Source organism: Hyaena hyaena, unplaced genomic scaffold (genome assembly GCF_003009895.1).
Source record: "Hyaena hyaena isolate Hyena2069 unplaced genomic scaffold, ASM300989v1 scaffold_1438, whole genome shotgun sequence".
NCBI classification, from domain to species: domain Eukaryota; kingdom Metazoa; phylum Chordata; class Mammalia; order Carnivora; family Hyaenidae; genus Hyaena; species Hyaena hyaena.
The window spans coordinates 188559-214235 of NW_024082061.1; the positions used below are offsets into that span (position 1 = coordinate 188559).

General features: G+C 43.5%; 1 protein-coding gene and 1 non-coding gene across 2 annotated transcripts; both read left to right on the forward strand.

Moving 5' to 3' along the window:
- The first annotated feature begins 1662 nt into the window (after window positions 1-1662).
- Window positions 1663-24752, forward strand: ZKSCAN1 (zinc finger with KRAB and SCAN domains 1). The gene is made up of 6 exons (XM_039223716.1): window positions 1663-1773; window positions 11947-12459; window positions 12708-12858; window positions 14767-14858; window positions 15135-15261; window positions 17660-24752. The coding sequence occupies exons 2-6, from the start codon at window positions 12034-12036 to the stop codon at window positions 18550-18552; spliced, it is 1689 nt and encodes a 562-aa protein (XP_039079647.1). The 5' UTR covers window positions 1663-1773; window positions 11947-12033; the 3' UTR covers window positions 18553-24752.
- On the forward strand, window positions 8625-8728 carry LOC120225542. The gene has a single exon (XR_005526827.1). It is a non-coding gene; the product is annotated as a U6 spliceosomal RNA (small nuclear RNA).
- Window positions 24753-25677: the final 925 nt, after the last annotated feature.

Genomic DNA, 25677 nt, shown 5'->3' on the forward strand with positions numbered 1-25677 from the left:
TTTTTTTCTCCACTTTGCAATTTTCACTTAATGATACCGTAATTGCCTCTTAGTTTTCATGTGTTTTTTTTTTTTTGAGGGGGAGAGAGAAGGATGGGAGAAGGGCAGAGGGAGGAGAGAGAGAGAGAATCCTAAGCAGGCTCCATGCTGAGATGGGGCTAGATCTCACCTCACCACCATGAAATCATGATCTGAGCCAAAATCAAGAGTTAGATGCCTAGCCCACTGAGCCACCCAGGCACCCCATCAAGTTGTGTGAGAGGGGGTTGTTTGTTTTTTTAAGTAATCTCTCCCAAGCAATAAGAGTCACGCAATCACTACTAAGTTCAGTCTCTCTCATGAACTTGACATGGAATATAGAGCAAAGTTACAACCATTAAAGCCCTTGGTCACCTTTACATGGAAGGTGGAGCAAAGTTGACTTTCCCAGGTAAAGGTGAGGCCAGAATTATTGTAGGTTGTGAAAGCACCCTGAAGGCAAAAGTGTCTATTATTACTCTGAAAACTCCACTGCTGTAATAACATATGCCACATAAGCAAAACACAGAATCTTGTAACTACTTTGGTTGTGGAAATACGTCCTTTGTCTACAGGCCAGATATTGGAAAACACCATGCACTTAATAGACTGACATCTCCAGGGTCAGAGAGAAGCTACCATGGCAGTTTTATGAAAACAACCGCCCCTGGCTTCACTTTGATCTTCCTTAGACAATTACTAAGAATTATTATTGCTTGATGATAACTATAATTAGTACAATGACTGCCCGAAATGGAAAGAACAGGAGAGGAATCGAATTATCATATGAATTGGCGTCTGAGCTGGGCAGTCGCTCCGGTCCGTTCCCCACATTAACTCCCAGCGCAGAAGCCAAGTGCAGTAAACTTAGGACTGGAGGCTTGACCTCTGGAAAACAGTGTGGAGGTTCCTCAAAAAATTAACAATAGAACTCTCCTATGACCCAGCAACAGCACTGCTAGAAATTTACCCAATAGATACAGGAGTGCTGATGCATAGGGGCACATGTACCCCAGTGTTCATAGCAGCACTCTCAACAATAGCCAAAACATGGAAAGAGACTAAGTGTCCATCAACAGACAAATGGATCAAGAAGATGTGGCTTATCTATACCATGGAATACTCCATGGAAATGAGAAACAATGAAATCTGGCCTTGTGTAGCAACATGGATGGACCTTGAGGGTGTTATGCTGAGCAAAATAAGTCAGGCAGAGAAGGACAAATACCATATGTTTGCACGTATAGGAGGATTAGGAGGAACTTAACGGAGGACCGTGGGGGAGAAGAAGGGGAAAAATAGTTAGGGAGAGGGAGGGAGGCAAACCATGAGAGAATCTTGAATGCTGAGAACAAACTGAAGATTGATGGGGGTGGGGGTAGGGGAAGGGGGACGATGGGCATGGAGGAGGGCACTTGTGGGGAGGAGCACTGGGTGTTATATGGAAACCAACTTGACAATAAGCTATTTTTTAAAAAAAAGACTGGAGGCTTGATCACAGAGGGCAAGGGGAGGGGTCCTGAGACTTGGGAACCGAGAAGCAAAATCCTCCTGCGCTGCTAGAGAGGACCCGGAAGTGCAGCGCAGTCCCGGAAGGCGAGATGCTGACACACTTCCGGCCTTTGTGACTCATTGTGTCTGTGTCGAAGCGTCGGGAGGGCCTAGGTCCGTGTGCAGCGCCCTTCGGCCGGCCTGAGCCCCAGAGTCAGCTCCCCATTCTCGCCCAGCACCCCCTGGCTGCTCCCGGGGCTCACGGTGAGACTTGGGGCCGGCCTCAGGGGAGGGCGGGCGGGGCCGCCGGGTGTGTGCGTGAGGGTGGGCTCTGCAGCTGAGGCCCCGGGGTCCCCTCCAGGTGGCCCAGGCGGAGTGTGGAGAGAGTCCAAACCCCTGTCCCTCCCTTGGCTCGGTGGTTGGAAGCGCCTTCCCCTGGGAGACGTCCCGCCCCGCCCCCCGGTCCAGGCGGGGAGGGGGCGAGGGTCTAGTGGCCAGGGGTACCCGGATCTCTGGGGAGAAGCCGTCTGTGGACCCCTTCCAGTCCCCTCATCCGCAGTGTCGTCATCGTCCTTTGACGTTTCTGAGAACCGGGTCGCGAGCGAGCCCACCCTGTCTGATTTTACTGCCCGTCCTTCGTCGCCATTTGCTTTGATTCCAGTGAGGGATTTTTTTTTTTTTGGGGGGGGGGGGTCCTTCAGGGCCTCGAGGTGAAAAATGCGGAAGACTGAGTAATGGGCACGTTTTGAGGTGCCGCTTACGTGTCTCCAGATCACCTGCTTCTCACCCCACCCGCGAGAGGTGATTGAAGAGTATTGGTAGCTTAGAGTGGATAAAGACGTAGTTCGGATATGGTAGAGATTTTGTACATCCCACTTTCTCTTTAAAAGTCTTTTGAAGACTTTAAAAAATGGTTATGTCCAGAAGGTTACGTCGGGCTTCTCCCCCCCCCCCCCCCCCCCCGTTTTGGGTAGTTAACTCTGCTTGTCTTAGAGTGGGTGAAGAGTGAAGGGACTTTGTGGAAATTGCACCAGGCCATTAGGAGTGATTGCCCGAGTGACCTTGGATAATGCAGAACTCTTCTCCAGCTCTCAGTTTTGTCATCAATAAAATTAACTCGATTTTCCGAAAAGGACTTCTCACTTTGAAATTATTTGATTTGGTCTTTGGTCAATGCAATAGAAAAAAATTAAGCTACAGTTTAGCCTGACACTGCGCTTCCCCCCCCCCCCACCCCTGCCCCTTTCCTGCAGTGCCTCCAGGACACAATAAGATACTTTCATTATAGAGAGTGGCTGTTACATGGCCTGGGACCAAAGAAAGCATTTATTGTACAGGCCAGTGCTAGGCGGATTGGAGGTGGTCCGTAAATACTGAATTGAATTGTAGAGAATTCATTGTAACCAAATCAACAAAGTACTGTTAGTATATATGCTGGCCATATGTGGAGAAATAGCTTTATTACAAAGGGAACCATAAGGATAATTTGCCCTAGAATGTATCTCCAAGTTTATGTTGTCTCTGAATTACTGTGCAAGATACCCATTCATTATTTCAGGCAGTTTTCCCCAGTCTTAAAGTACCAACAAGGAAGCTAGCTACTTAATACACATACTCTTGCTGATTATCTACTTGATCTAAACATTAATTTTTTTTTCTAACTTTATATTGCTTCTAAATACAGGTGAGTGGTGTGTTAAATTTTACCTTTTCATTCTGAGGTAGTATTGGTATTCTCTGGGTAGCTGGCTGTCTCTTAAAGGGAGATTTTTTTATATTAAAAAAAAAATTAGAGCGCCTGGGTGGTTCATTTGGTTGATTGACTGATTCTTGATTTCAGCTCAGATCATGACCTGAGGGTTGTGAGATCGAGCCCCATATTGGGCTCCAGACTGAGCATGGAGCCTTCTTGAGATTCTCTCTCTGCCCCTCTTCCCTGTTCAGGCGCGTTTTCTCACCCTCTCTCAAAACAAAACAAAACAAAACAAAACAAAACAAAACAAAACAGGGTGCCTGTGTGGCTCAGTTGGTTAAGCATCTGATTTTGTTGTAGGTCATGATCTTAGGGGTTTCTGAGTTCAGACGCCGCGTTGGGCTTTTTGCTGTCAGCATGGAACCCCGCTTCAGATCCTCTGTCTCCCTCTCTATCTGTCCCACCTCTGCGCACCTACGCTTCTCTCTCTCTCTCTCAAAAATAAACAAACAAAACAAAAATAAAATAATAAAAAAATAAAATAAATTTTTAAAAAACCTTAAAAATTTTTTTAAAAAATTTAAAACTCTGTTCAGAAAGGGGAAGGGAGGGTGCTGTTTGTTTAAACTTTCAAGACTGTGCCCTGGAAGAGATACTGGCCTGCTTAGAAAATAGCCTTTGAAATAAACCAAGCTTGTAACTCCAAGCCCTTTTTGTAAGAAAATCGTTGGTATTTATCCTTGGTGAGAACCAGTGGCTGGGGGTAATCTTATCTAAATCGGGTAGGGTGTCAGAATGTTTTTCAGCTCAGAGGGACCCCAGAGGTAGTCTTCTGCTCCCCTCCCCCATTTGACAGATAAGGATACCAAGTTTCAGAGAGGTTGATTAACTCACTCAGGGATGTGTAACTTATTTGTGGGAGACTAGAAGTTAGATACTCCAACCTGTGCCGCTTTCACTGTTACAGGAATTCTCCTGTTGCTTAATGTTTTAAGCCCGCTGAAAATTGGAAAGGACAGTCATAGCTCTTAAGTTTGTGGAAAACAATTAAGGTACTTCTGCCTACTGAATGTTGGACACTGTTTAAAGTGCTTTATATATGTTAACTCGTGTAATCATCACAACTCTGAGGAAAATAAAGTTTTTTTTTAATCCCCATTGCACAAATGCAGAGAGATATTAACTTACGTAAAATGATCAGGTGGTAAGTGGTAGGGTAGCTTATTGAAGCTTTTTCAAGTTGCCCCTGGGGCTAATTCGAGGGCTGTACTGAGTGCTGTATGAGTGAGCAAAAAAAATTCACACTGTAAATTCAATCAAGCATTTCTTTAAAATTGATGTTTGCAAAGAATCCTACTAAGTGGTCTAAGAGGTACAAAGAAGTGTACCCTGAGGCACCTGGCTGGCTCAGTTGATGGAGCCTGTTACTCTTGATCTTTAAGTGTTGGGTTTGAGCCCGATGTTGGGCATAGAGCTTACTTTAAAAAATAACTCAAAAAATGAAGAAACCTACGTTAGCAATTAGTCCAGTTGAGGATGAAGGCATGAACAATTAAATTACAGAGAAAGAAATATAACTTGCATGGCAGACGCTTAGCAGAGAGTATTTGGGCTAGAAGTTTAGAGAGAGGAGGAAAGATTGTTTGCTCAGATCATTTGAGAAACCCAGAATAAACCCAGCCCTTTCCACTGCTGTTGTGACTTTTCTCTTTCCCTGAGTGGGAGCAGAAATGTTGAGGGATGGGGGAGAGGGCCTCATAACTGGGGGAAGAGGGAATGTGCCCATGCCCTCATCTCTGCCCCCTTTGGTAAAAGGCGAAAGATTTATTCGATCTGAAGAGAAACCAGAGTATTCATCTCTGCCCCCTTTGGGTCTCACTTCCTGCTCAAAGTCTCTTCCTATTGATCCCACTGACCCAAGAAACATCCCACTTTTTTTCTTTTCCCCACACAAGCTCTATGCCCAATGTGGGGCTTGAACTCACAACCTGAGATCAGGACCTAGATGCTCCGCCAACTGAGCCAGCCAGGTGCCCTAAGAAGTATCCCAGTCATTAAAACTCTGGCCTTGGTGTGGGCACAAATCAAGCTTCCTTTCCTTTAGTCTCCTTTATATAGCCGAGACAGAATAAAATTCTCGTAAAAATATGAAAATTTTTCTGATGCTAGGCTAATTTCTGCACCAGTCCTGCTCAGTTACCCCTGGTTAGATTTGAGATGATTCCTACGTGTGTCTCCTGCTGCGTCTCCTTAGCCACACAGCTCCCTGGTGAAAACAGATGACAGATGAGGCCCATTCCTGGGAGGTGATCCTTCACAGGCTTTCCTCTGGGAAAGAATATGTATGTACAAGAAGTTCTTCCTTACCCCACGTGTTGGGACAGAAAGAGTTTGGCATGATGCCTAGAGCTTGAACTGAGGGGTCCTAAATCCTGCCTCCACCCTTTAAATGCTGCATGACCTTGGGTATGTTATTTAACATCAGTAAGCCTTAGTTCTGTCGTTGTAAAGTGAGATGATCATCTAGCTCCCTGCTAAGATGATTCTGTGAAGTATTTAATATCTGTACATGGAAACACTCAATGAATATCAGTTCTTAACCATTCTGCCCCTGAATGAATGTTCTTGAACAGCGATGAGGGGCAAGTGGCATTTTAGCTAAACTCTAAAGAATACGTAGGATTTGAAAAGGCCAAGAAAACTGAGAGAGGAAGTCCCAGACATCGACTGTGATGTGAGAAAAGGATGGCGATCAGAATCCAAGGCATATTTAGGAGCTACTCCTTTTGTGGATGGAAAAGGTTTATGCAGGAGAGGGGAAGAAATTGATGCTGACAGTGAACTTGAGGGGAAACTGAGACCAGGTACTGGAGGGTGGTGACTGGAAAGCTGTAGAGGTTTAGGGGCGCCTGGGTGGCTCAGTCGTTTAAGTGTCCGGCTTCAGCTCAGGTCATGATCTCATGGTCTGTGGGTTTGAGCTCCATGTTGGACTCTGTGCTGACAGCTCAGAGCCTGGAGCCTGCTTCCAATTCTGTGTCTCCCTCTCTCTCTCTCTTTGACCCTCCCCCGCAAACAGGTGCCTGGGTGGCTCAGTTGGTTGAGCATCTGGCTTTGGCCCAGGTCATGATCTCACATTTTGTGGGTTCTAGCCCTGTGTCTGGCTCTGTGCTGACAGCTCAGAGCCTGGAGCCTGCTTCAGATTCTTTGTCTTCCCCGCTCTCTGCCCCTCCCCCGCTCATGCTCTGTTTCTCTCTGTCTCAATAATAAACATAAAAAAATAAACATTTTTTAAAGAGAAAGAGGGGCACCTGGGTGGCTCAGTTGGTTAAGCATCCGACTTCAGCTCAGGTCATGATCTCACAGTTCGTGAGTTCGAGCCCCACATCAGGCTCTGTGCTGACAGCCAGCTCAGAGCCTGGAGCTTGTTTCAGATTCTGTATCTCCCTTTCTTTCTGACCCTCCCCTGCTCATGCTGTCTCTCTCTCTCTCTCTCTCTCTCTTAGAAATAAATTTAAAAATTTTTTTTAAAAAAATAAAGAGAAAGAAAAGAAAGAATAAAGAAAGCTATAGAGGTTTTGTAAGGTAGGAGATGAAGTAGGGGAAGGGGAGTGAAACGGGAAACCAAAGAAAGGAAGCCAGGCCTGACAGAACTAGGTAATTCTCCCTGGTGCTTGGAGACTGAATGTGTGTCAGGAGAGGAATCCAGGAAGGTGAGATTCTGAGCTTTGGTGAATGAGGTATTAGTAGAATATCTGATCGCTAATTGCCACTAGATGGAAACACGAAGTGGCAGGAGAAACGGTAATACTTTGAGTAGCTCCTCTTCTACTCAGTTTAACAGATATAAACTTCCAAGTTCTCGAGTGGAGAAGTACAAAGAAGACAAGAGTCTCTGTCTTTCAGGGTTTAAATTTTGGTTGGGAGGTGATCGGAACCGCAACCCAAATAACGATAATACAAGGAGAATATATGTGGCATAAGTAGGAACAGAGAAAGTATTGAGGGTGTTTGAAAGAGGAAAGTAGCTTATTTAATGTGGAACGGCAGACATTTTACATTTTGAAGAGTGGGTAAAAATTTGACCAACAGAGTTGACATGGAAGAAATCTGTTCACCGCGAAAGTGTGACGATGGAATATCACATCCTGTGCTTGGGGGGCATGAATGGCCTGATAGGCTGGAATACAGGGGGTCACTACCAAGAAGAGGAGAGGAAGAGAAGACTAGAAAAGTAGAGTAGGGTCTGTTCTTTGAACCATAAATTGATAGATACCAAGGATTCACTGAAGCTAATTAGGGAGAAAGAGATGCCCGGAAGCATACTTTGGCAATACGGCACTGACCTTGCTTGGTTCGTACCGGACCTGGGAGAGATCGAAGGTAGAGAGACTTCGGGACGTGGCATTAGTCACAGATAGGAAGCCTGCTTTAGGGTGGAAGAAAATAATTGTGGGGGCGCAGCAGGACAAGGTAGCCTTTCTTCTGACTTTTCAGAATGAAATTGAAGAAACAAGCTTACGGGAATGATTTGGTCTCTGGTTGGGAAGATGTCAGGCAAAAGAGTGATCTGTTGGGCTGGCCTGTTCCTGTGGGGGCAGCTCTCCTATGGGGGTCTTGGCTCTTCCCATGCCCTGGCTCCAGGCCTGTCTCTTCCCAGATGCGGCCTTGTTGACACATCCGTTACTTCCCTGGCTCCTCTAGTGCTGATGTTGAAACCTCCTTAGAACAGTTGGTACCCTCTGCTTGGTACTCTAATTATTTATGTAAAAATAGGAATCCTGCTTCTCATCTTTGTATCCCCCTCCATCTAGGAGGACACTTGGCATATTGTAGCTCTGGAAAGAGAGATATTTAGGAAATTAGCCGTAAGGATTTTACTAAGACTTCTCTGAAGTTGGAAAACATATTTACTGGGGTGCCTGGGTGGCTTAGTCGGTTGAGCGTCCAACTTCAGCTCAGGTCATGATTTCATGGTTCGTGGGTTCGAGCCCCACATCGGGCTCTGTGCTGACAGCTCAGAGCCTGGAGCCTGTTTCAGGTTCTGTGTCTCCTCTCTCTGATCCTCCCCTGCTCATGCTTGCTCGCTCTCTCTCAGAAATAAATATTTAAAACTTTAAAAAAAAGAAAACTTTTTACTGCAGCAAAGAAGGTGAGGTGTAAAACCGGTTTGAAAGGAATCAGCAGAAGGACTGGGGGATCATTTGCACTGGACTTGACTAGCTTAAAATCACTGGAAAAAAATGACTGAATTCCCACATTTCTTTTTATTTCTATGTCTATAGAAAGCCTTTTGGAATGTAACATTCTTTATTGTTCTTAGAGTCTGCTACTTTAATAAGGATTTTGATTTTTCTAAGGACAAAAAAAGTAAGATAGAAAAACCAACCCTGTGAGAAATCTCAGACTAAAACACTCGTCGCTAGTGCTCGCTTCGGCAGCACATGTGGTCAAATATCAATGATGCTGAGATCAGCATGGCCCCTGCACAGGGATGACATGCAAAATGGTGAAGCGTTCAATTAAAAAAAAAAATTCCCTCCCAGGTTTTTTTTTTTTTTTTTTTTTTTTGGACACATTCCTATCTTTAAAAATTACTTATAAAAATTGTATACATGTACTATTATATCAGCATTTTGTATAATAAAACAAGAATACATTTAATTGTGATATTGAAAATTATTGTTGTGCTTTAATTGTATATGATCCTTTTTCTCCCAGAATTACCAAAATTTTTTTAAATGAGAGCCATGTAATTAAAAATGCTTTCTAGTTTAAAGTTCCTGGCTTTGGATGATACAGCAGTTGAATGCTCTGTCTCTAAAACTTGAATTTGATGCCATTGAGATGAAAAAGATACCTCGCAAAGATTTGTCAATTCAGATGGAAGAAACACATTGTCACTTCTGCTTAGTAGCTCATGATTGGTCCTAGTCACCATGCAAAATTTTTGTTGTTGAAATTCAGCTAGTACATTTCCATTTTTCATACCCTTAAACCATCTGTCCTTATAATCAAAAGGTGGCATGCCTGTCTGGCTCAGTCAGTAGAGCATGATCTTGGGGGTTGTGAGTTCAGGCCACATGTTGGACATAGAATCTAGTTAAAAAAAAAAAAAAAGGGGTGCCTGGGTGGTTCATTCAGTTAAGCATCCGACTCTTGATTTCAGCTCAGGTCATGATTTCACGGTTCATGGGATTGAGCTCCATGTCAGGCTTTACACCACTGTCAGCATGGAGCCTCCTTGGGATTCTCTCTCTCTCCTTCTCCCCCTCCCCCCCATATCTCTCTCTCTCTCTCTCTCTCTCTCTCTCACTGCCTCTGTCTTTCCCAAAAATAAATAAACTTTAAAAAAGAATCAAAGGTGTTTTAGGGTTTTTTTTAAGTTTTTTAAAATTTATTTTGACAGAAAGCAAGCGCAAGCACATGCAAGCAGGGGAAGAATGGCAGAGATAGAGGGAGAGAGAATCCCAAGCAGCTTCTACACTGACAGTGGTGCAGACCCTGACTCGGGGCTTAATCCCATGAACTATGAGATCATGACTTGAGCCAAAATCAAGAGTCTGAAGCTTAACTAACTGAGCTACCCAGGCACCCCTGTTTTAGGTTTTTTAAAAAACAGACTTTTGGGGCACCTGGGTGGCTCAGTTGGTTAAGCCTCAGACTCTTGATTTAGGCTCTGGTCATGATATCACAGTGGGGTCGAGCCCCACACTCAGCATGGAGCCTGCTTCAAATTCTCTCCCTATCTCTCTGCCCCTTTCCTGCTTGTGCATTCACTCATGCTCGCTCTCTGTCTCCTCAAAATATACATTTAAAAAAAATCTCGGGGCACCTGGGTGGCTTAGTCGGTTAAGCGTCCAACTTTCGCTTAGGTCATGATCTCGCGTTTGTGGGTTCGAGCCCCGCGTCGGGCTCTGTGCTGACTGCCAGCTCGGAGCCTGGAGCCTGTTTCAGTCTGTGACTCCCTCTCTCTCTGACCCTCCCCTGCTCACTATGTCTCTCTCTCCTAGAAATAAATAAAACATTAAAAAATAAATAAATAAATAAATAATTTAAAAAAATCTTCTCTTTGAAAAACACAAAAACAGACTTTCAAGACCCTAAAATTCTTCATTTGGAAGATTTTATACAGTATAGAAAGTATTTACAAGTTTTTTAAATGTTACAGATGAGAAGGTTTGTCCAGGATACTTAGTATCATCTCTGGCAGTTACAATTATGTAACAGTATTTCCCTGCATACACTTTTATTTTTTTTTAAGCGGCTGCTATGTCACTTACTGGTTGAGTTCTTGTTTGATTAGATTGACATTGATTTTTACCCACTAATCTGTTAGAGTAAAACCTTGCTCTAGATGGAAGCTTCATCTGTGCCATTTTCTTGTTTCACATGTGTTTCCACCGTTTGTATTTCCTCCAATTGTGCTTTTTCTGCCGGAGTCTTTAAGCTGCTTGGTTTTTTTTTTTTTCTTTCTTTCCAGATGTAATTGACATATAAGATTGTATTAGTTCCAGCTGTACAACACGATGGGTTGATATTTGGGCAAAATGATCACCACAGTAAATCTAGTTAACATCTGTCACCACAGTCACATTTTTTTTTCTTGTGATGACGGTTTTTAAGATCTCTTAGCAACTTTCAAATATGCAGTACAGTGTTATTCACTGTAGTCCCTGTGTTGTACATTATATTCCTATGATTTATTTATTTAAGACCTGGGGAAGTCTATCGTTTGAACCCTGTCACCCAGTTTGCCTGCTCCTGTACTTGTCTTTTTCATGAAGGCAAGATTAGTTCAAGCTGGATAAAACAATCCATTATTCCACATAATTGGTCTCTGATAAACCGGGAAATACCACAGTACCTAAGAGTGAACAAGTGAAGTGAGAGAACTTTGGCAGCCCTCTGTTTGGAGGAGGGAGGCTCCCACTTTTTCTTTGGGACGCACTCTGTGACATGTGACGGTTCGGCATTTAACCAAGGGAGGGTGCTATGTTAGTTTGCAACATGCCATCTGTAAAATGGCACCGGTGGCTGTGGCTCTTTGCTAGGGCTGTTGTGTGCGGAGATAAGACGATGCACGTACTGCTTGAAGCCTGGTACCTGGCACCCTGCCAACACGCAGCTCTCTCTCTGGGCTGCACACTGTAGAATCATGGTGGTGTAACCTGCTGCTGTCCTGGAGGTTAGGTATTCAGACTCAAGGACACCCCCTAAGGGTGGAATTGGCCTGTTGGTTTCTCTCTGCAATCTTTTTCTGTTTTTAAGATTTTATTTATAGCTCAGTTATTTATAACAAGAGTCAGTTAAGTGCCTGACTCTTGATTTTGGCTTGGGTCTGATCTCATGGTTCGTGAGTTCAAGCCCCACCTAAGGCTCTGCACTGACAATGTGGAGTCGGCTTGGGATTCTCCCCCCACCCACCACCACTTTTTCTCTCTCTCTGTAAATAAATAAACTTAAAAAAATTATTTTTAAGTAATCTCTACATGCAACATGGGGCTCAAACTCATAACCCCAATATCATAATCCACATGCTCTACCGACTGAGCCAACCAGGCACCCCTCTCTCTGCAAGCCTTAACATATAAAAGTGACAGTGAAAACAGTACGACTCTGGAGGCTTTGTTTTTTCTTTTGCTATTCAGAGACATTTTCAGTGCCTTGATGTGTGCAGCCTTGTATGATGTATTGACACAGGTCACTTTTCATAAAGGCACTAATAATTTTGTTTACTATGTCAGGAACAGTACCGAAGCATATCAGAAAACATCTAGAACAGAAAGGAAAGTACAGTCCCTGTTTGGATCAAGTCAGTTCCCTGAGCCTGAATGATGACTGCAGAATCCAGGGAAGCCACAGGTCTGTCCCCACAGGCTGCCCAGGAGAAGGATGGTATCGTAATAGTGAAGGTAGAAGAGGAAGATGAAGAAGAGCACATGTGGGGGCAGGATTCCAGCCTGCAGGAGACGCCTCCTCCTGATCCAGAGATTTTCCGCCAACGTTTCAGGCACTTCTGTTACCAAAACACTTTTGGGCCCCGAGAGGCTCTGAGTCGACTGAAGGAACTTTGTCATCAGTGGCTAAGACCAGAGATTAACACCAAGGAGCAGATCCTGGAGCTGCTGGTACTGGAGCAGTTCCTCTCCATCCTGCCCAAGGAGCTCCAAGTCTGGCTGCAGGAGTACCGTCCTGATAGTGGGGAGGAGGCTGTGACCCTTCTGGAAGATTTGGAGCTTGATTTGTCAGGACAGCAGGTAAGAAGAGGGTCAAACCTATTCTGTGTAATCAGCACTTGGGCTGTAAGCCTGGAGCAAAGAGAGAGTTGTAGTTTGAAGCTGGCACTGGTGGTCTTTGTGGCGGTTATTCTTTCTGCTCCGCTTGGATGCTAAGAGGCGCTCTGGCCTCCTTCCCCTGCACCCATTCACTATGCGTACCATCTTTTTGCTTGTTTAAACTCCTGTTTAAAAAGTGATTTACCCACAAGCCCACTGTTTGTCCTCAGGTCCCAGGTCAAGTTCATGGGCCTGAGATGCTTGCCAGGGGCATGGTGCCTCTGGATCCAGTGCAGGAGTCCTCGAGCTTTGACCTTCATCAGGAGGCCACCCAGTCTTTCAAGCATTCATCTCGGAAGCCTCGCCTCTTGCAGTCACGGGGTAAGAAGCAAGGTTTCATGTGGGGGAAAGCAAACTGTCTGGGTGCTATCTCTGTGTTGCTGAGGGCCTGTAATAAAAATTTTTTAAAATATGTTTGTTTTTCTTTTTTAATCATTACACATTTTTGTCATTATTACTAAATATTGGGGGAAACGAAACTTACAGCTCAACCTTAGGAGGTAATGTTACTGAGAAGGTAAATAAAATTGGGGTGGACATTACGTTATTCTTGGAATGGTTAGCCATTTTTGGATGCCCAGCAGATGTTTTTAACAGGAAAAATCCAGAAAGAAGTAATATGTTTCCAGCCTGGGTTTTGAAACACTCTTGTTAATGTCTTAAGTTGCCTTGAAAAGGGTCGTTTTTTAAAATTCATTTTATTTAAAATGTGTAGGAATGTTGTATAATGTCTTTTTCTTGCTTCCAAACATTTCAAAAAGTGAAGAAAGAGTGGAAAAAATATTTTGTTTTTTTGTGAGGAACATGAGGAAAAAAATCATTTCAGGGTCATATAAATAAAAATCAGTTTGAATTTTTTTTCCTTTGAGGGACATATTAATGTCTTTATCCAACATAAAAATCAAAGTAGGTATATAGAACATCTCTAAAAACAATAATATACTAAAAGTCTGGTTGTTTGAGAAGAGTTGACAAAGGCACATTCCTTATCCAATGTGTTTTTGTGATGGCATTTAGGGCGTGAATATTAGAGCTTCAGGAAACCTTTCTCTGCGTGCTGGAGAAATCTGTGTAACTCAGTGTGCATGGTGATGTTTGATCTACCACTGTCCTATCTAGGGGTTGCGAGGTCTCTCCACACTTCAGAAGGGGGGAATCAGAACATTGAAGAGGGTGTTTTTAGTTTTAAGTGCCAGATTAGAGCTTTCTGTCCCCAGAGTAGCAGCTTTAGAGACCCTGACACCTACCATTGATACTTAGTAAATAGATTTTCAGAGAATTCAGCATTTGCATTTATCCTCAAATCCCTCTTGGCACTACCCCTCTTCTAGAGTCTTCCTAGTTCTCGGAAGGCTAAAATGCTAGATACTTGTTCTTTTTGCACTTTTTGCTGTGGCTTGTCTTCTAACCACGTGGTCTGAAATAGTTAGAGGGTTCAGTTTCAAATTCATTTTTCTTCTATCTTTGCAGCTCAGTAGTATCATCTGTTTATCCAATAACACTTCCAAATCTCATATTTCTTGGCATGGGAAGATTTTAATTTTGCGGTTTAGAAATTTGTGTAGTTGTACTTACACGTTGCAGTTCGTGTGATCATCTGATTGATGTCTTGTATTAGATCAGTGGCAACCCACACTTTTATGTACTTGTAAATGTCTTGTAGACATTTGAACCATGTATGCATTTTGTCAGAAAACTGTGGCTAAGGGAGGGAGAAAAGTAGGAGCACAAAAAAATGGCCAGAAAAGACTCCCTTGGTACCCTGCATTCTGAGACATTACTATGAAAGATTGTTAGTACTCATGTTAATATTTTTCACAACTCAATGAAATTCTGATGCTCTGGTTCCTTGGACTGCAGAAAATTAAATTGTGAGCCAAACTTGAATCACGGACTGAATTACCCACATCCATAGCTGAGAATAGGAAGCTGGCTCTGCCATTCTTAACTCTGTGACATTAGACAAGTCATTTACCCTCTCAGGGCTTGAATTCCCCCTCATAAACTAAAGGGATTGGACCAGGTAATTTTAAGGACCCTTTTATGATGCCTTGTGGCTCCTGCCTAAAAGTCTTTTTCTTTGTTAGGCTCTCTGTAGTTAACTATTCTGTAGTTAAAACACCGAACGTTGAATATGCTAGTGCAGGAAAGAGAGTGCCCCGGGCCCTTCTTGGAGGGGAGGCCCAGCACAGAGCTGGTTTCACTCACAGCTCCTTTCTCCTCCCTCAGCTCTCCCTGCCACCCACGTTCCTGCCCCTCATCACGAGGGGAGTCCCAGAGACCAGGCGATGGCATCTGCACTATTCACGGCAGATTCCCAGGTGAGCTGTGGGCCCCTCTGCCCTCCTGAGACCCTCATGTCTGCCTCTCTTCCTGGAGCTCTTTTAGCCCTCTCCACCCAGGACACAATCTTGATGCTCCTACCCACAGAGTAGCCCCAGTCCCCCCGACCCCATCCACCAGAGCCTTATGGTCACCTTTTCTTTCCCAGCATCCTGCAGGTTTGCATTCAACTCTGTCCCTGACTCCAGGTTTGGGTGATGGGATTGTCCCTGAGCTTTGGGGGAACTGAGTGTGGGGCTCTCATATTATTTCAGGCAATGGTGAAGATCGAGGACATGGCCGTGTCCCTCATCCTGGAGGAATGGGGATGTCAGAACCTGGCTCGGAGGAATCTCAGTAGGGACAACAGGCAGGAGAATTATGGGAACGTGTTTTCCCAGGGTAAGACTAATGCAGGATTATTGCCTAAGATTGTTTCGCGTCTTTTTTTTTTTTTTTGTTATGGGATCTCGGATGTGGTCAGTTGAGAGTTGATAAGGATTGAGAGACTACTGAGCCCCTTTTTTCAGGTCAGTTAAGAGAAGGAGCGTGATTTTGTTCATTTAGCCCCCAAGGCCTGATCTGTGATTTCCTGATTCCAAGTGGGTTTTTTCCTTTTGGTAGTTTTTGCTTTAGAAATGAGAAATAGTTAAATACTTTTGAGTTCTGACTCCTCACCTGTTCAACCACTCTGATCCTAGGATTCTTCTCTGGTCCCTGTGGGTTGCAATGTAGGTGCCTCTGTCGATGGGGTAGAATCTGTATTTCCTGTTAGGTCCTGGTGAGATCTGATCTTTGGTCCAGTCATAATCTAGGACCACGTTCCTGGACTTACCAAGCATCCTCCCCTGGGCTTTCTATCTTTTTCCATCCTGCGAGCACAGCTCCACAACAGCTTTGTGCAGTTCGTGAACTTGCGCCTGTTACTTCCCTTATGATTAGGATTCCCAGTTTCCAAACCTAATGCTCATCTTCTGTGGAGAGGTCTGTTCCTGAACGAGTAGTAAGAACAAAAAGAAGTTCTAAGAGACATCATCCAGATAAGTTAAAATGACACAATTGACAAACATTCCCATTTGTCCCTGTAAGACCTCAAGCCCTGGAAGATGGTACATGAAAGCAGGTCCCAAATAAATAGTGTCATGGAAGGTCCACAGTGAGACTTCTTCCTGGGGGAATGCGGGATCGGGGGGCGGGGGGGTGTCACTGAAGGAGACTGAAGAAGGAACCTCAGGTTTTGTCTTGAACCATAGATATAACTGGGTGATAGTTTCCTGGTTAAGCCGAAGAACTGATCTGTGTTCATGAGCAGGGTATTAACCTACCCTGTGATAACTTCAAACAGTTTGGGAACTGTCCAAATAACTAAGGATTTGGGCTTGGAATTCAAAAGAAGAGGACCAATTCCCCGTTAACTTAAGAGTGGTTCAGTGTTTATGGCGATTTCATCACCAAAGTCAGAGGTTAGATTCTATTCAACTCTCCATAATTTCTTTCGGAGGCCTGTTTGGGATGGTGCAGACCCACTTGGAAAGGATTCTTAAAGCCCAAGTAAAGAGTAGTGTTGAGGGGGTGCTTGGGTGGCTCAGTCAGTTAAGCATCAAACTTTGGCTCAGGTCATGTCTCACGATTCGTGGGTTTGAGCCCCACGTCAGGCTCTGTGCTAACAGCTAGTTCAGAGCCTGGAGGCTGTTTCAGATTCTGTATCTCTCTCTCTCTCTGACCCTCCCGTGTTCATGCTGTCTGTCTGTCTCTCTCAGAAATAAAAAACATTAAAAAATTTTTTTTAATAAAATAAAGAATAGGGTTGGGATATCTGGGGTTTTTCCCTAGATGAGTATAGATATGTACACACACACACACGCACACACACGTGCATGTTTATTGAACAATTTTAAATCTCTATTTAAAAATAATGACATGCAGAATTTAGCAGTCTACAATAAAGGTGTATTCCAGTGTTTTAATGTGCTGGTTGCTGAATGAGAGGATCAGCTTTGCGTTTGTAAAATTTTGGTTTTTTACATTATCTCCATCATGGGCCATATCCAGAATTGTTTTCAGTTTCATTTCTGTTCTCTGTTATTCTCAGTGGTCAGTGAAGGTTCTAGTTACGCTTACTAATCCCCTAACCAGCTGCTTCACCCTCATCTCTGATAATTGAGCACTGTCAGCTCTGTGCTGCTCTCACTGGGGGAGATAAACTCCTGTGTCTTAAAGGCCCATGCAACCTGCCGAGTCCAGCGTTCCTTGTTTTGTCTGTTAACCATGAACTTGTAAAAAGCTCACAGAATTGGAGGAGTATTCATTTTTCTTTTATTAACTAAATATATGCTTTTCTTTGTGCTAATACCACTTAACTGTTTTCTGGAGAGACCTATCCATTCTCTTTTTTCAAACTTATACTTAACATTAGAAATGGAACATGATTTTTTTATCATACATTCCTTCAAATTAATTATGGGGTGACCAGCCATAGAGCTGTGAATGGTGACCTCCTGCATTCCTCATCCCTTCCTTCCCTAACTGGTCCTGTCCCTCTGCTCCCCCCGGGTGCACACTCCCGTGCTCTCCGCGTGCTCTCCCTGCTGCCCTTCCATTCAGCCTGCCCTCCCCTCCCGCAGCTCTGCTCCCTGTTGTCCCTATTCTCTTCCCCTGTTTTTCTCCTATTTCATCCCCGATGGATACTATGAGACCACTTCGCAGGCATTGAGAAGCTTCCTGGAGAACCATGTCACTTGATTGATTACCCCACATGTTGAAAAGAAAATAGTGCTATTTGTATTTTCTGTTGTGTCAGGTTGTGAAAACAGGAATGAGAATGAGGAGTCAGCCTCAAAGGCTGAAACCGCAGAAGACTCAGCATCACGTGGGGAGACAACAGGAAGATTCCAGAAAGATTTTGCAGAGAAACGTGAACAGCAGGGCAGAATAGTAGAAAGGCAGCAGAGAAACCCTGAGGAAAAAACCGGAAGAGAAAAGAGAGATTCGGGGCCAGCTACAGTCAAGGAAAAAAAACCCACCACGGGAGAGAGAGGTCCAAGGGAGAAGGGCAAAGGATTGGGAAGAAGCTTTAGTCTGAGTTCAAACTTTAACGCCCCTGAAGAGGTTCCAACGGGAACGAAGTCCCACAGATGTGATGAATGTGGTAAATGCTTCACGAGGAGTTCAAGCCTTATTCGCCATAAAATAATCCACACTGGAGAAAAGCCCTATGAATGTAGCGAGTGTGGGAAAGCCTTCAGTCTTAACTCAAACCTTGTCCTGCATCAGAGAATCCACACAGGAGAGAAGCCTCATGAATGTAATGAGTGTGGCAAAGCCTTCAGTCACAGTTCAAATCTCATTCTCCATCAGCGAATCCACTCTGGAGAGAAACCTTATGAATGTAACGAGTGTGGGAAGGCCTTCAGCCAGAGCTCAGACCTTACTAAACATCAGCGGATCCACACGGGGGAAAAACCCTATGAATGTAGTGAGTGCGGAAAAGCTTTTAACCGAAACTCATACCTTATCTTGCACCGGAGAATTCACACGCGAGAAAAGCCGTATAAATGCACCAAGTGCGGCAAGGCCTTCACCCGGAGCTCGACCCTCACTCTGCACCACAGAATCCACACCAGAGAGCGAGCCCCTGAGTACAGCCCTGCCTCTCTTGATGCCTTTGGAGCATTCCTGAAAAGCTGCGTGTAAGGCAAGAATTTGTCAACAAGCTATTTCCCCCTTCTGTTTCCAAAATTACCTTAGAGACGTGTGCCACGGAGGGGAAAAAAAGGTGGCCTCAACAGATTAAAAGGAAAAGTCACACTTAAGGATCCTTGTAGCTACATCAGCAGTGTTCTGCCTTTGCATAGTCTGTGGGCATGTAATCCCTCCACATAGCCCCTGCAAGGGAAAGCTAGTCACATGGAGAATCCTCATGATACTTCCGTACAAGACGAAAGCACACATAACGGCAAAACGTCAAGCTTTTCAGTAATGAGGATACCTTTTAAGGCGCTCTTGGCCTCATCAACCACAATACAGAATTGAAAGATTAAGATTGGCCCTGTGAAAATGATACTGAGGTTTAAAGCTGCTTGCCGCAAACAAACCCTACTTGGCCAGCATCTTGCTATCCCTTATTTCTCAAAGAAGAGGAGCAGTTGAAACAAAAACTGCATTGGGACATGCTGCTCAAACTAGTTCTAGAGACGATAAGTTATATGTGTGATCACTGGTAGCCTGCCAAAGCTATAGAAATCTAGGACTGTGCTGATCGGTATCAAACCAAAGATTTCTGGCTCTTCCTGAATGAGGGTACATGCACCAGTCTACAGTTCCAAAGGACTGCAACAAATGTAGATGGCTCTATCCTCATCACTGAGATAAATCCTACTGAAATGGCAACAATAATTCAAAACCCTTCTCTCCCTTCTCGAAATCCCTAAAGCACTATGGCACTCCTAAATGCATTTCTCCACAAGCTAGCACTTGATTGTATGCTGTCTTAATCCTCCATTGCTTCGTGTATGAAAGTTTTCATCACCACCACCCCTCACACCCCTGGCAAAGAGATGCTTTGATCGTTAGGGGATATATTTACATCCCCATCAGTGCTGGACACAGTGCTGAACACCTAAGACGCACTCATTATACCTGACTTCTAACAGGACTTTCTATGCTTATGATAAAGCCCTGTGTGAATCATGAGTACCTGAAGTATGGTAGCCTGGCCCAACTTCTGAAGAGGACCTTCAGTGTCCAAGGCATGCGAAAGCTCTGTGATCTGATGCTGTTTTTATCCTGAATATAAAAGAAAGGCGCTGGCCAGCTGCCTGTGTAGACTTCCTAAACACAAATCTGTGAGTAAATACCATGGAATGTCAGAATGACTTTATCATCATTTTAAGAAAAATAGGAACATTTACTAAGGTCAGTTTTTGACATCTTTCTGTGGCACAAGATCTTAGCCAGAATTCTCTTAATTCAGCTGATCATTTAGGCACTTTCTGACTCAATTGTAACTAAATAATATAGTGCAGAAGCTGTAATTTTTGTTGCTTTTCAGAAAAAGGAAACACGTAGAGTGCATTTCCCGCCCTTCCCCCCCCTTCCAGAAGCTTTGCAAAAGCATTTGATATTGTTAGCTGGAAATTATCAAGCAAGTTTGTTGCTCTGAGGAGCTCACCAACAAGCTGAGACGCAGTTAGGTGTATCGTAGGTGAACTGCACAGCGTCTTTTCTGTTTCTCATCCCTGAAGACTGAGGTGAGGTTCTGAAACTCATCTGTTCCATCATCTGTGCGGGAGGAAGCAATTGACTGCCTGGAAGCTAATGGCAGGCGGTTTTCAGATACACATACAGGAGACCCAGGTAGCATGTGCTACATAGACAGTCCTCAGGGACTTGGGTAGAGAGGATTCTGCTCCTGAGAGCATGCAAATGATGGTGGACAGACTAGGAACTTAGTAGGAACTTAGGAACAGACTAAGAGCAGACCTGAAGACTCACCCTCATGGGAGAACCCCACATAGAGTTTGAGGTTTTCCATCAAGAAACAACTAAAACTCATTGACCGTTGTTCAGTGACCAACAGCTCAAGCCTGGGAGACAGCATGGCTGTATGGGGAACCAGTGAGGTGGGGACAATTGTGGCCTCAGCTCCAGACCGAACTAAAAATTCTGCGCAGCAGTAATTCTTTGGCCTCTCTTTAGAGCTGGGACTGACCACAGCTCCCCTGTAGCTTCTAAGCAGTCCCGTCAGTATTGCGTGAGGAAGCTTCAAGGAAGTCCGCTGGTGACCAGACTATTTCTGTCCGTCCAGTTTCAGACCAACAAAAGAGATACTCCAGAGGAGTATACCTGCATAGCTTTTTATAGTCAGTGAAGGTGGAAGAAGTGCTTTTAAGGTTTTCTTCAGAGAGGAAGCCACAGTGGAGGCTTCATGGCTGGTGCTCGTCAGCAAAGACTTGCCACTGGGGAGCATCTTGAGCAGCGAGCCACTTGACCCCAGGCATTATTCAAAGCACTGACTGTTCTGGAGAGGGAGGGAACAAACTTCGGTGGGTTCCACATTGCCCCCCCCCCCCCCCCGCCGCCTTTTTTTTTAGCCACAACTCCATGCTGACATTAATTCAGCCATCATTTTTGGGGATTTTTTTTTTTTGGTTTTGGTTTTGGTTTTGGTTTTGGTTTTGGTTTTTAAAGGAAAGTTCAGTCCAGCCTGTGCCCTCCTGTTTCTCTTCTGTGCTGACCACAGGGGGAGCCGTAGCAGTTGCCTCATATCTTCAGCAGATGCACTTCTGAAAGCAGCCATTTGAAAATGTGTTTTTTTTGGGCGGGGGGGGGGGGAAGCAGGTTATGTCTGTTTATGAAAACCTTTCATATCGGTCCATTTATTAGCTGCTTGGTGCAGAGTTTAATTGGGTCATGATCAGAAAGGCTCACCACATCTCATTAGTGTGTCAGGACACTCAGAAGTTCTTGACGGTCTGAAGCCTGTTAACAGTTTAAGTTAACTACCCCGTAGTTAATCATTAGCATGCTAGTTGACCTGATGGAAGTTTTTGAAGGGTTTTTGAAGGATATACCTTAAATATACCTGCCAGGAAGATAAGTAAAATTCTTCAGATTTTGGGGAATTTGTATTCCACCTGGCAGGCAAGACTCCAGCCTGAAAATACAGATCTCTGAGGCATCTTGATATATAAGACACTTGGTGTTCGTTTAAAGGCATAAAAGTGAAACTGTGCTAAATGTGTACAGACAGCTCGCTGCATTTGATATGTGAGACCATTGACGTCTTATGTAACATCAGAAAACTCATTCCAGAAAAGAACCTCGAGAATGCGATAAATAATGGCAAAGCCTTTCATCACATCTCAGCCCTTAGCATCCAAAAGCTTACACTGTAAATAAACTTTATTAATATTGTATGTGAGGAAAACTTTCATGTATGCCACTCATTGCTTTGGACTGAAAATGAATTCCGTCAGTACGTTCCAATCATGTAATGAATTTCAGAAACACTGCAGAGGAAGCTCGATCTTAACTCCAGAGGATCCACAGAAGAAAAAAATGTGGGGAAATGCTAAAAAGAAGGCAAAAATTATTGTTAAAAAATTGTTCATGTTGGGTACTTCTGTATATTTTGTATGACCACAATGTCAGTGTCTTGTGTTTTGTACCTTCAATCCTGGTTGTTATTCTGTGTTTTCCCTGTAAACAGGTAATGTATTTTATTTTAATCTATTTGACAGACACATCACTCCAAAAGAGCAAAACTTCTGGAGTGAGTGGTGAAGGAGTTGATGTGGTTACAGACAAAAAGTCGGTTTACAGAACGGAGGAGGGGAAGAGGAGAGAAAACCTTCAGAGTTTGGTGCTCACCAAATCAGAAGAGATTAGTAGATCCCTTAGAGAGACAGGTTAATAGGGCTCTAAAATGGAACAGTTCCTATAAACATCTGCAGCTTCCCGCACGTTTTCTCTTCAAAGCCAGGAAGTGGACCTCTTAGCTGCCAGCTCACCATTTCAGGTGAAGAAAATGGGTTCTCTGAGTTTGTGAGGTGGGGAAGAGGGGCTTTTCCAGGAATCGAAAGTAGTGCACTGGAAAGCCCCAGTGGGACCCCTTAACCTGACCTGCTCATGTAAATCATGGTCCTCCTTCACCCACTAACTCTATGCTTAGGCAGTTTGGGTTAGCAGAACGCCAGGATGGGCCCTTTCCTGGAAAATAGGCACAAATACATCCAGTTCCTGACATGGCAGGAAGTTTTTCTGATAAGGCTTTAGAAGCGTTGTGTAGTATTCGCTTTGGCTGTGCTTCTATGTACCTTCCCTGCACCCAGTTACTTCCCGTGATTATTAGAAGGCTTGTAAAGATTCATAGCTGTGAAGGAATTTTTTCCTCCTTTTTACTCTAGAGTTGATCACCTTTTATTCCAGGGTCTGGTCACCCTGGTGTCTTCATCTGAAGCTAGCTAACCAGGTTCGTCCTACCATCCTCATGGAAGATTTGTTATGTAATGGGAATAACAGTATTAAAATGTAGTCAAACAGTGACAGCAATACTTGCCAGAGGAGCCATATTTTTGTGTGTCCCACTCTGAGCAACTTCTCAGAAATATTTATGAGGGGGCTGGGTTCCCCATCTGGGAAACCAAATGAACGTCTGTCTGCAGGTTGCAAAGTGAAATGTAGAGTCAGAGAAGAGGAAACTAAGTGGTATAAATAGATCTTTTCATAGAAGTTAGAGTAGATTTTTATTTCAACTACTACTGGAGAGTTTAATAAAAAGCATTATTTGCAGAGTTTTCCTAACCTAGGTTTAGGTTTTGTTTTTAGAATGGACACACTACTGTACATTTAAAAGCAGTTACTTATTTTGCTATTCAAATTTTTTATTATATCTGAAGATGAAATTATCTGTTTTACTTTTCAAAGCTTTGTAAATCAAACTTGAAGTTATAGGGAGGCTAAGCCATCTCCAATTCTGCAGGTCAAACAAAAGTTGGACAAGTAACTTTGGACATCTCATACGACAGAATGTCTTAATGTGAGAACTTGGTTTCATATTGTTCCGTTTGACAGTGGATACCACAAACCTCATGTTTTTCTCTTATCCTAAAACAGTGGAAGATAAGGAGAGACATGAGGTTTGACTTCTAAACATTATTACTTTAACAGCTTTTTTTTTTTAATGTTTGAGATTTCTCCTCCATTTACTTAAAGAATCATGGCTTACTTAGCAATTAATTAGCAAAGCTAATTGGTCTTCAAGTTCAAGTTTCTCCCTTCAGCAAGCACTCTTGAAGCAGTGAGGCTGCGTGTTTTAAGACAAAAAAATGAGACCTGCGAGTGATTGAAAGGTGGTTATAAAACTCAGATTTCATTCCAGTTTCAGATTTGGGTTTTAAGTTTCTTGAGTCAGGGAAGAGACTAGGCCGTTGCAGTCGCCCCGACTCAGGTGTGTTTGTGCTCACTCGCCTTCCTCCTCACCTCAGCCTCTGACCGGTTTAAGTAAGGTTTCTTTCTGCCCTAGCGAGGACACAGCGTGTTAGGCTCAGACCTGCTTCTGCTAGTAACAGGGGTTCTTACATGAAAACACATAGATGGCGCGGGGTGGGGGGGTGGAGGGGAGAGAAGGCAGATGGTGATTGTGCAGGAAAATCTTGGTCTAAATATAATACGAGTGTAAGGGTGGGGGGTTACAAGCAAAATCAGCGACTATTTTAAAATGAATATACTGTATTTTTATTAACTTGTAGTTAAATATAGATGATTACAACCAGGTCAACATGATAAGCCTAAATCTATATAGAGAGCTAACTCAGGCATTGTCTTGTTTATCTGTAGACTGGATAAGACAAACCTTTCCTGTTCTGTCAGTCCCTAGTTTCTTAGTTTAGAATAAGTTAGAGCAAAAGAAGAAACGTGTCTTTGTAAAACCCGCAGAATTAACTTCTTGCTGTTTAAACCTGGCTTCTCATTTCACTAGTCTTAGGAGAGTCCAGATGCTTGGTAGATGTTCAAGAAGTGATTTTTAAATTGAATTTGTTCCTTTAAAATCCTCATTAACCTTTCTAGGAAGGCTTCTTTGAATAAATAATAGAATCTTAAAGGAAAAAGAAAAGTGGTTTGTTTTTTTTAAAAGCTAGGGAACTCTATTGAAAATCATTTGAAAACTTGATTGAGGACTAAAGTTTCCATCACGAGAAATGGCAGCACAATAACATTTACATGCATTTATAGTCAGTGGTCCATTGTAGGCAGCTGGTGGTGTCTGACGAATGTTAGAGCAGGGAGGTTGGGGAAGGAGATTGTGGGGAATTGTAATAAATATCTCTTTATGTTATTTCTCTTCTGGGTCACGGTAAAACAATAAATTATCACCTCTAGGTGGCAATGTTGGTGGCGTTTGATTTTTGTCCTCCGTTGCATAAATACACACTTTTTGGGTGAAGAAAAAAGTATAATTTCAAAGTTAAAAACAACTGCACCCCACAGACCCCTCTTCAGACCCATGAACGTGCTGTAAGTAACGGGAGCAAGTTCCAGGAGGTTTCTCAAAAGGAAGGTAACCAATGAAAACCCATGGCGTAAAGTAGCTCTTCATGATACCCCAAAACACGATTTTCTCATAAAATGGAACCAGTAAAATACAACCTTTGACCAATTTGTGACACTGAAAAAAAATTAACACCCTAACAGTTGTTGCAGCCGGTGATCTGTTCGGATCTTCACACTGTGACCTCTCCCCTGACATCGTGGTTCTGTTACTGCACGGTATGGTGAAACAAACTCAATTTGATTTTTTTTACTTTGTCTCATTTAAATGATTTATTCACCCTATTTAGAAACCAGAATCAAGGTGCAAAACGTTCTAGCTGCTTTGGTTTCAGGGTCCTTAAGGACTACTAACTCCTACCCTGCCTGCTTTGCAGGGCTCTAGAGGAATATGCAAACTTTTTTTTTTTTTTAAGTAAATAAAAGAAGTAAAAGGTGCACATGTGAAAAAGACAAAACTATTTTTTATGCATTGAACTTCACAATTAAAATCCTCGTTCAGGGGAACTTTCCCCTGTCCTGTCCAAAGGTCTTAGCGTGGGCCCCCCAGAGAGCAGAACCTGAGCTGAGGGCTTGTGTGCAGTTGATTTATTTTAGGAAGTGATTCCAGAAAACCGATGTGAGGGATGAGGTAGGTGGGAAGGAAATCCAACCCATTATTGAACTTGGTCACTGCTGTGGAGGATGGCAGATTGCAGCCCCTAGCTGATAAAATCAGCCTTGGGGCACCTGGGTGGCTTAGTTGGTTAAGCATCCGACTTCAGCTCA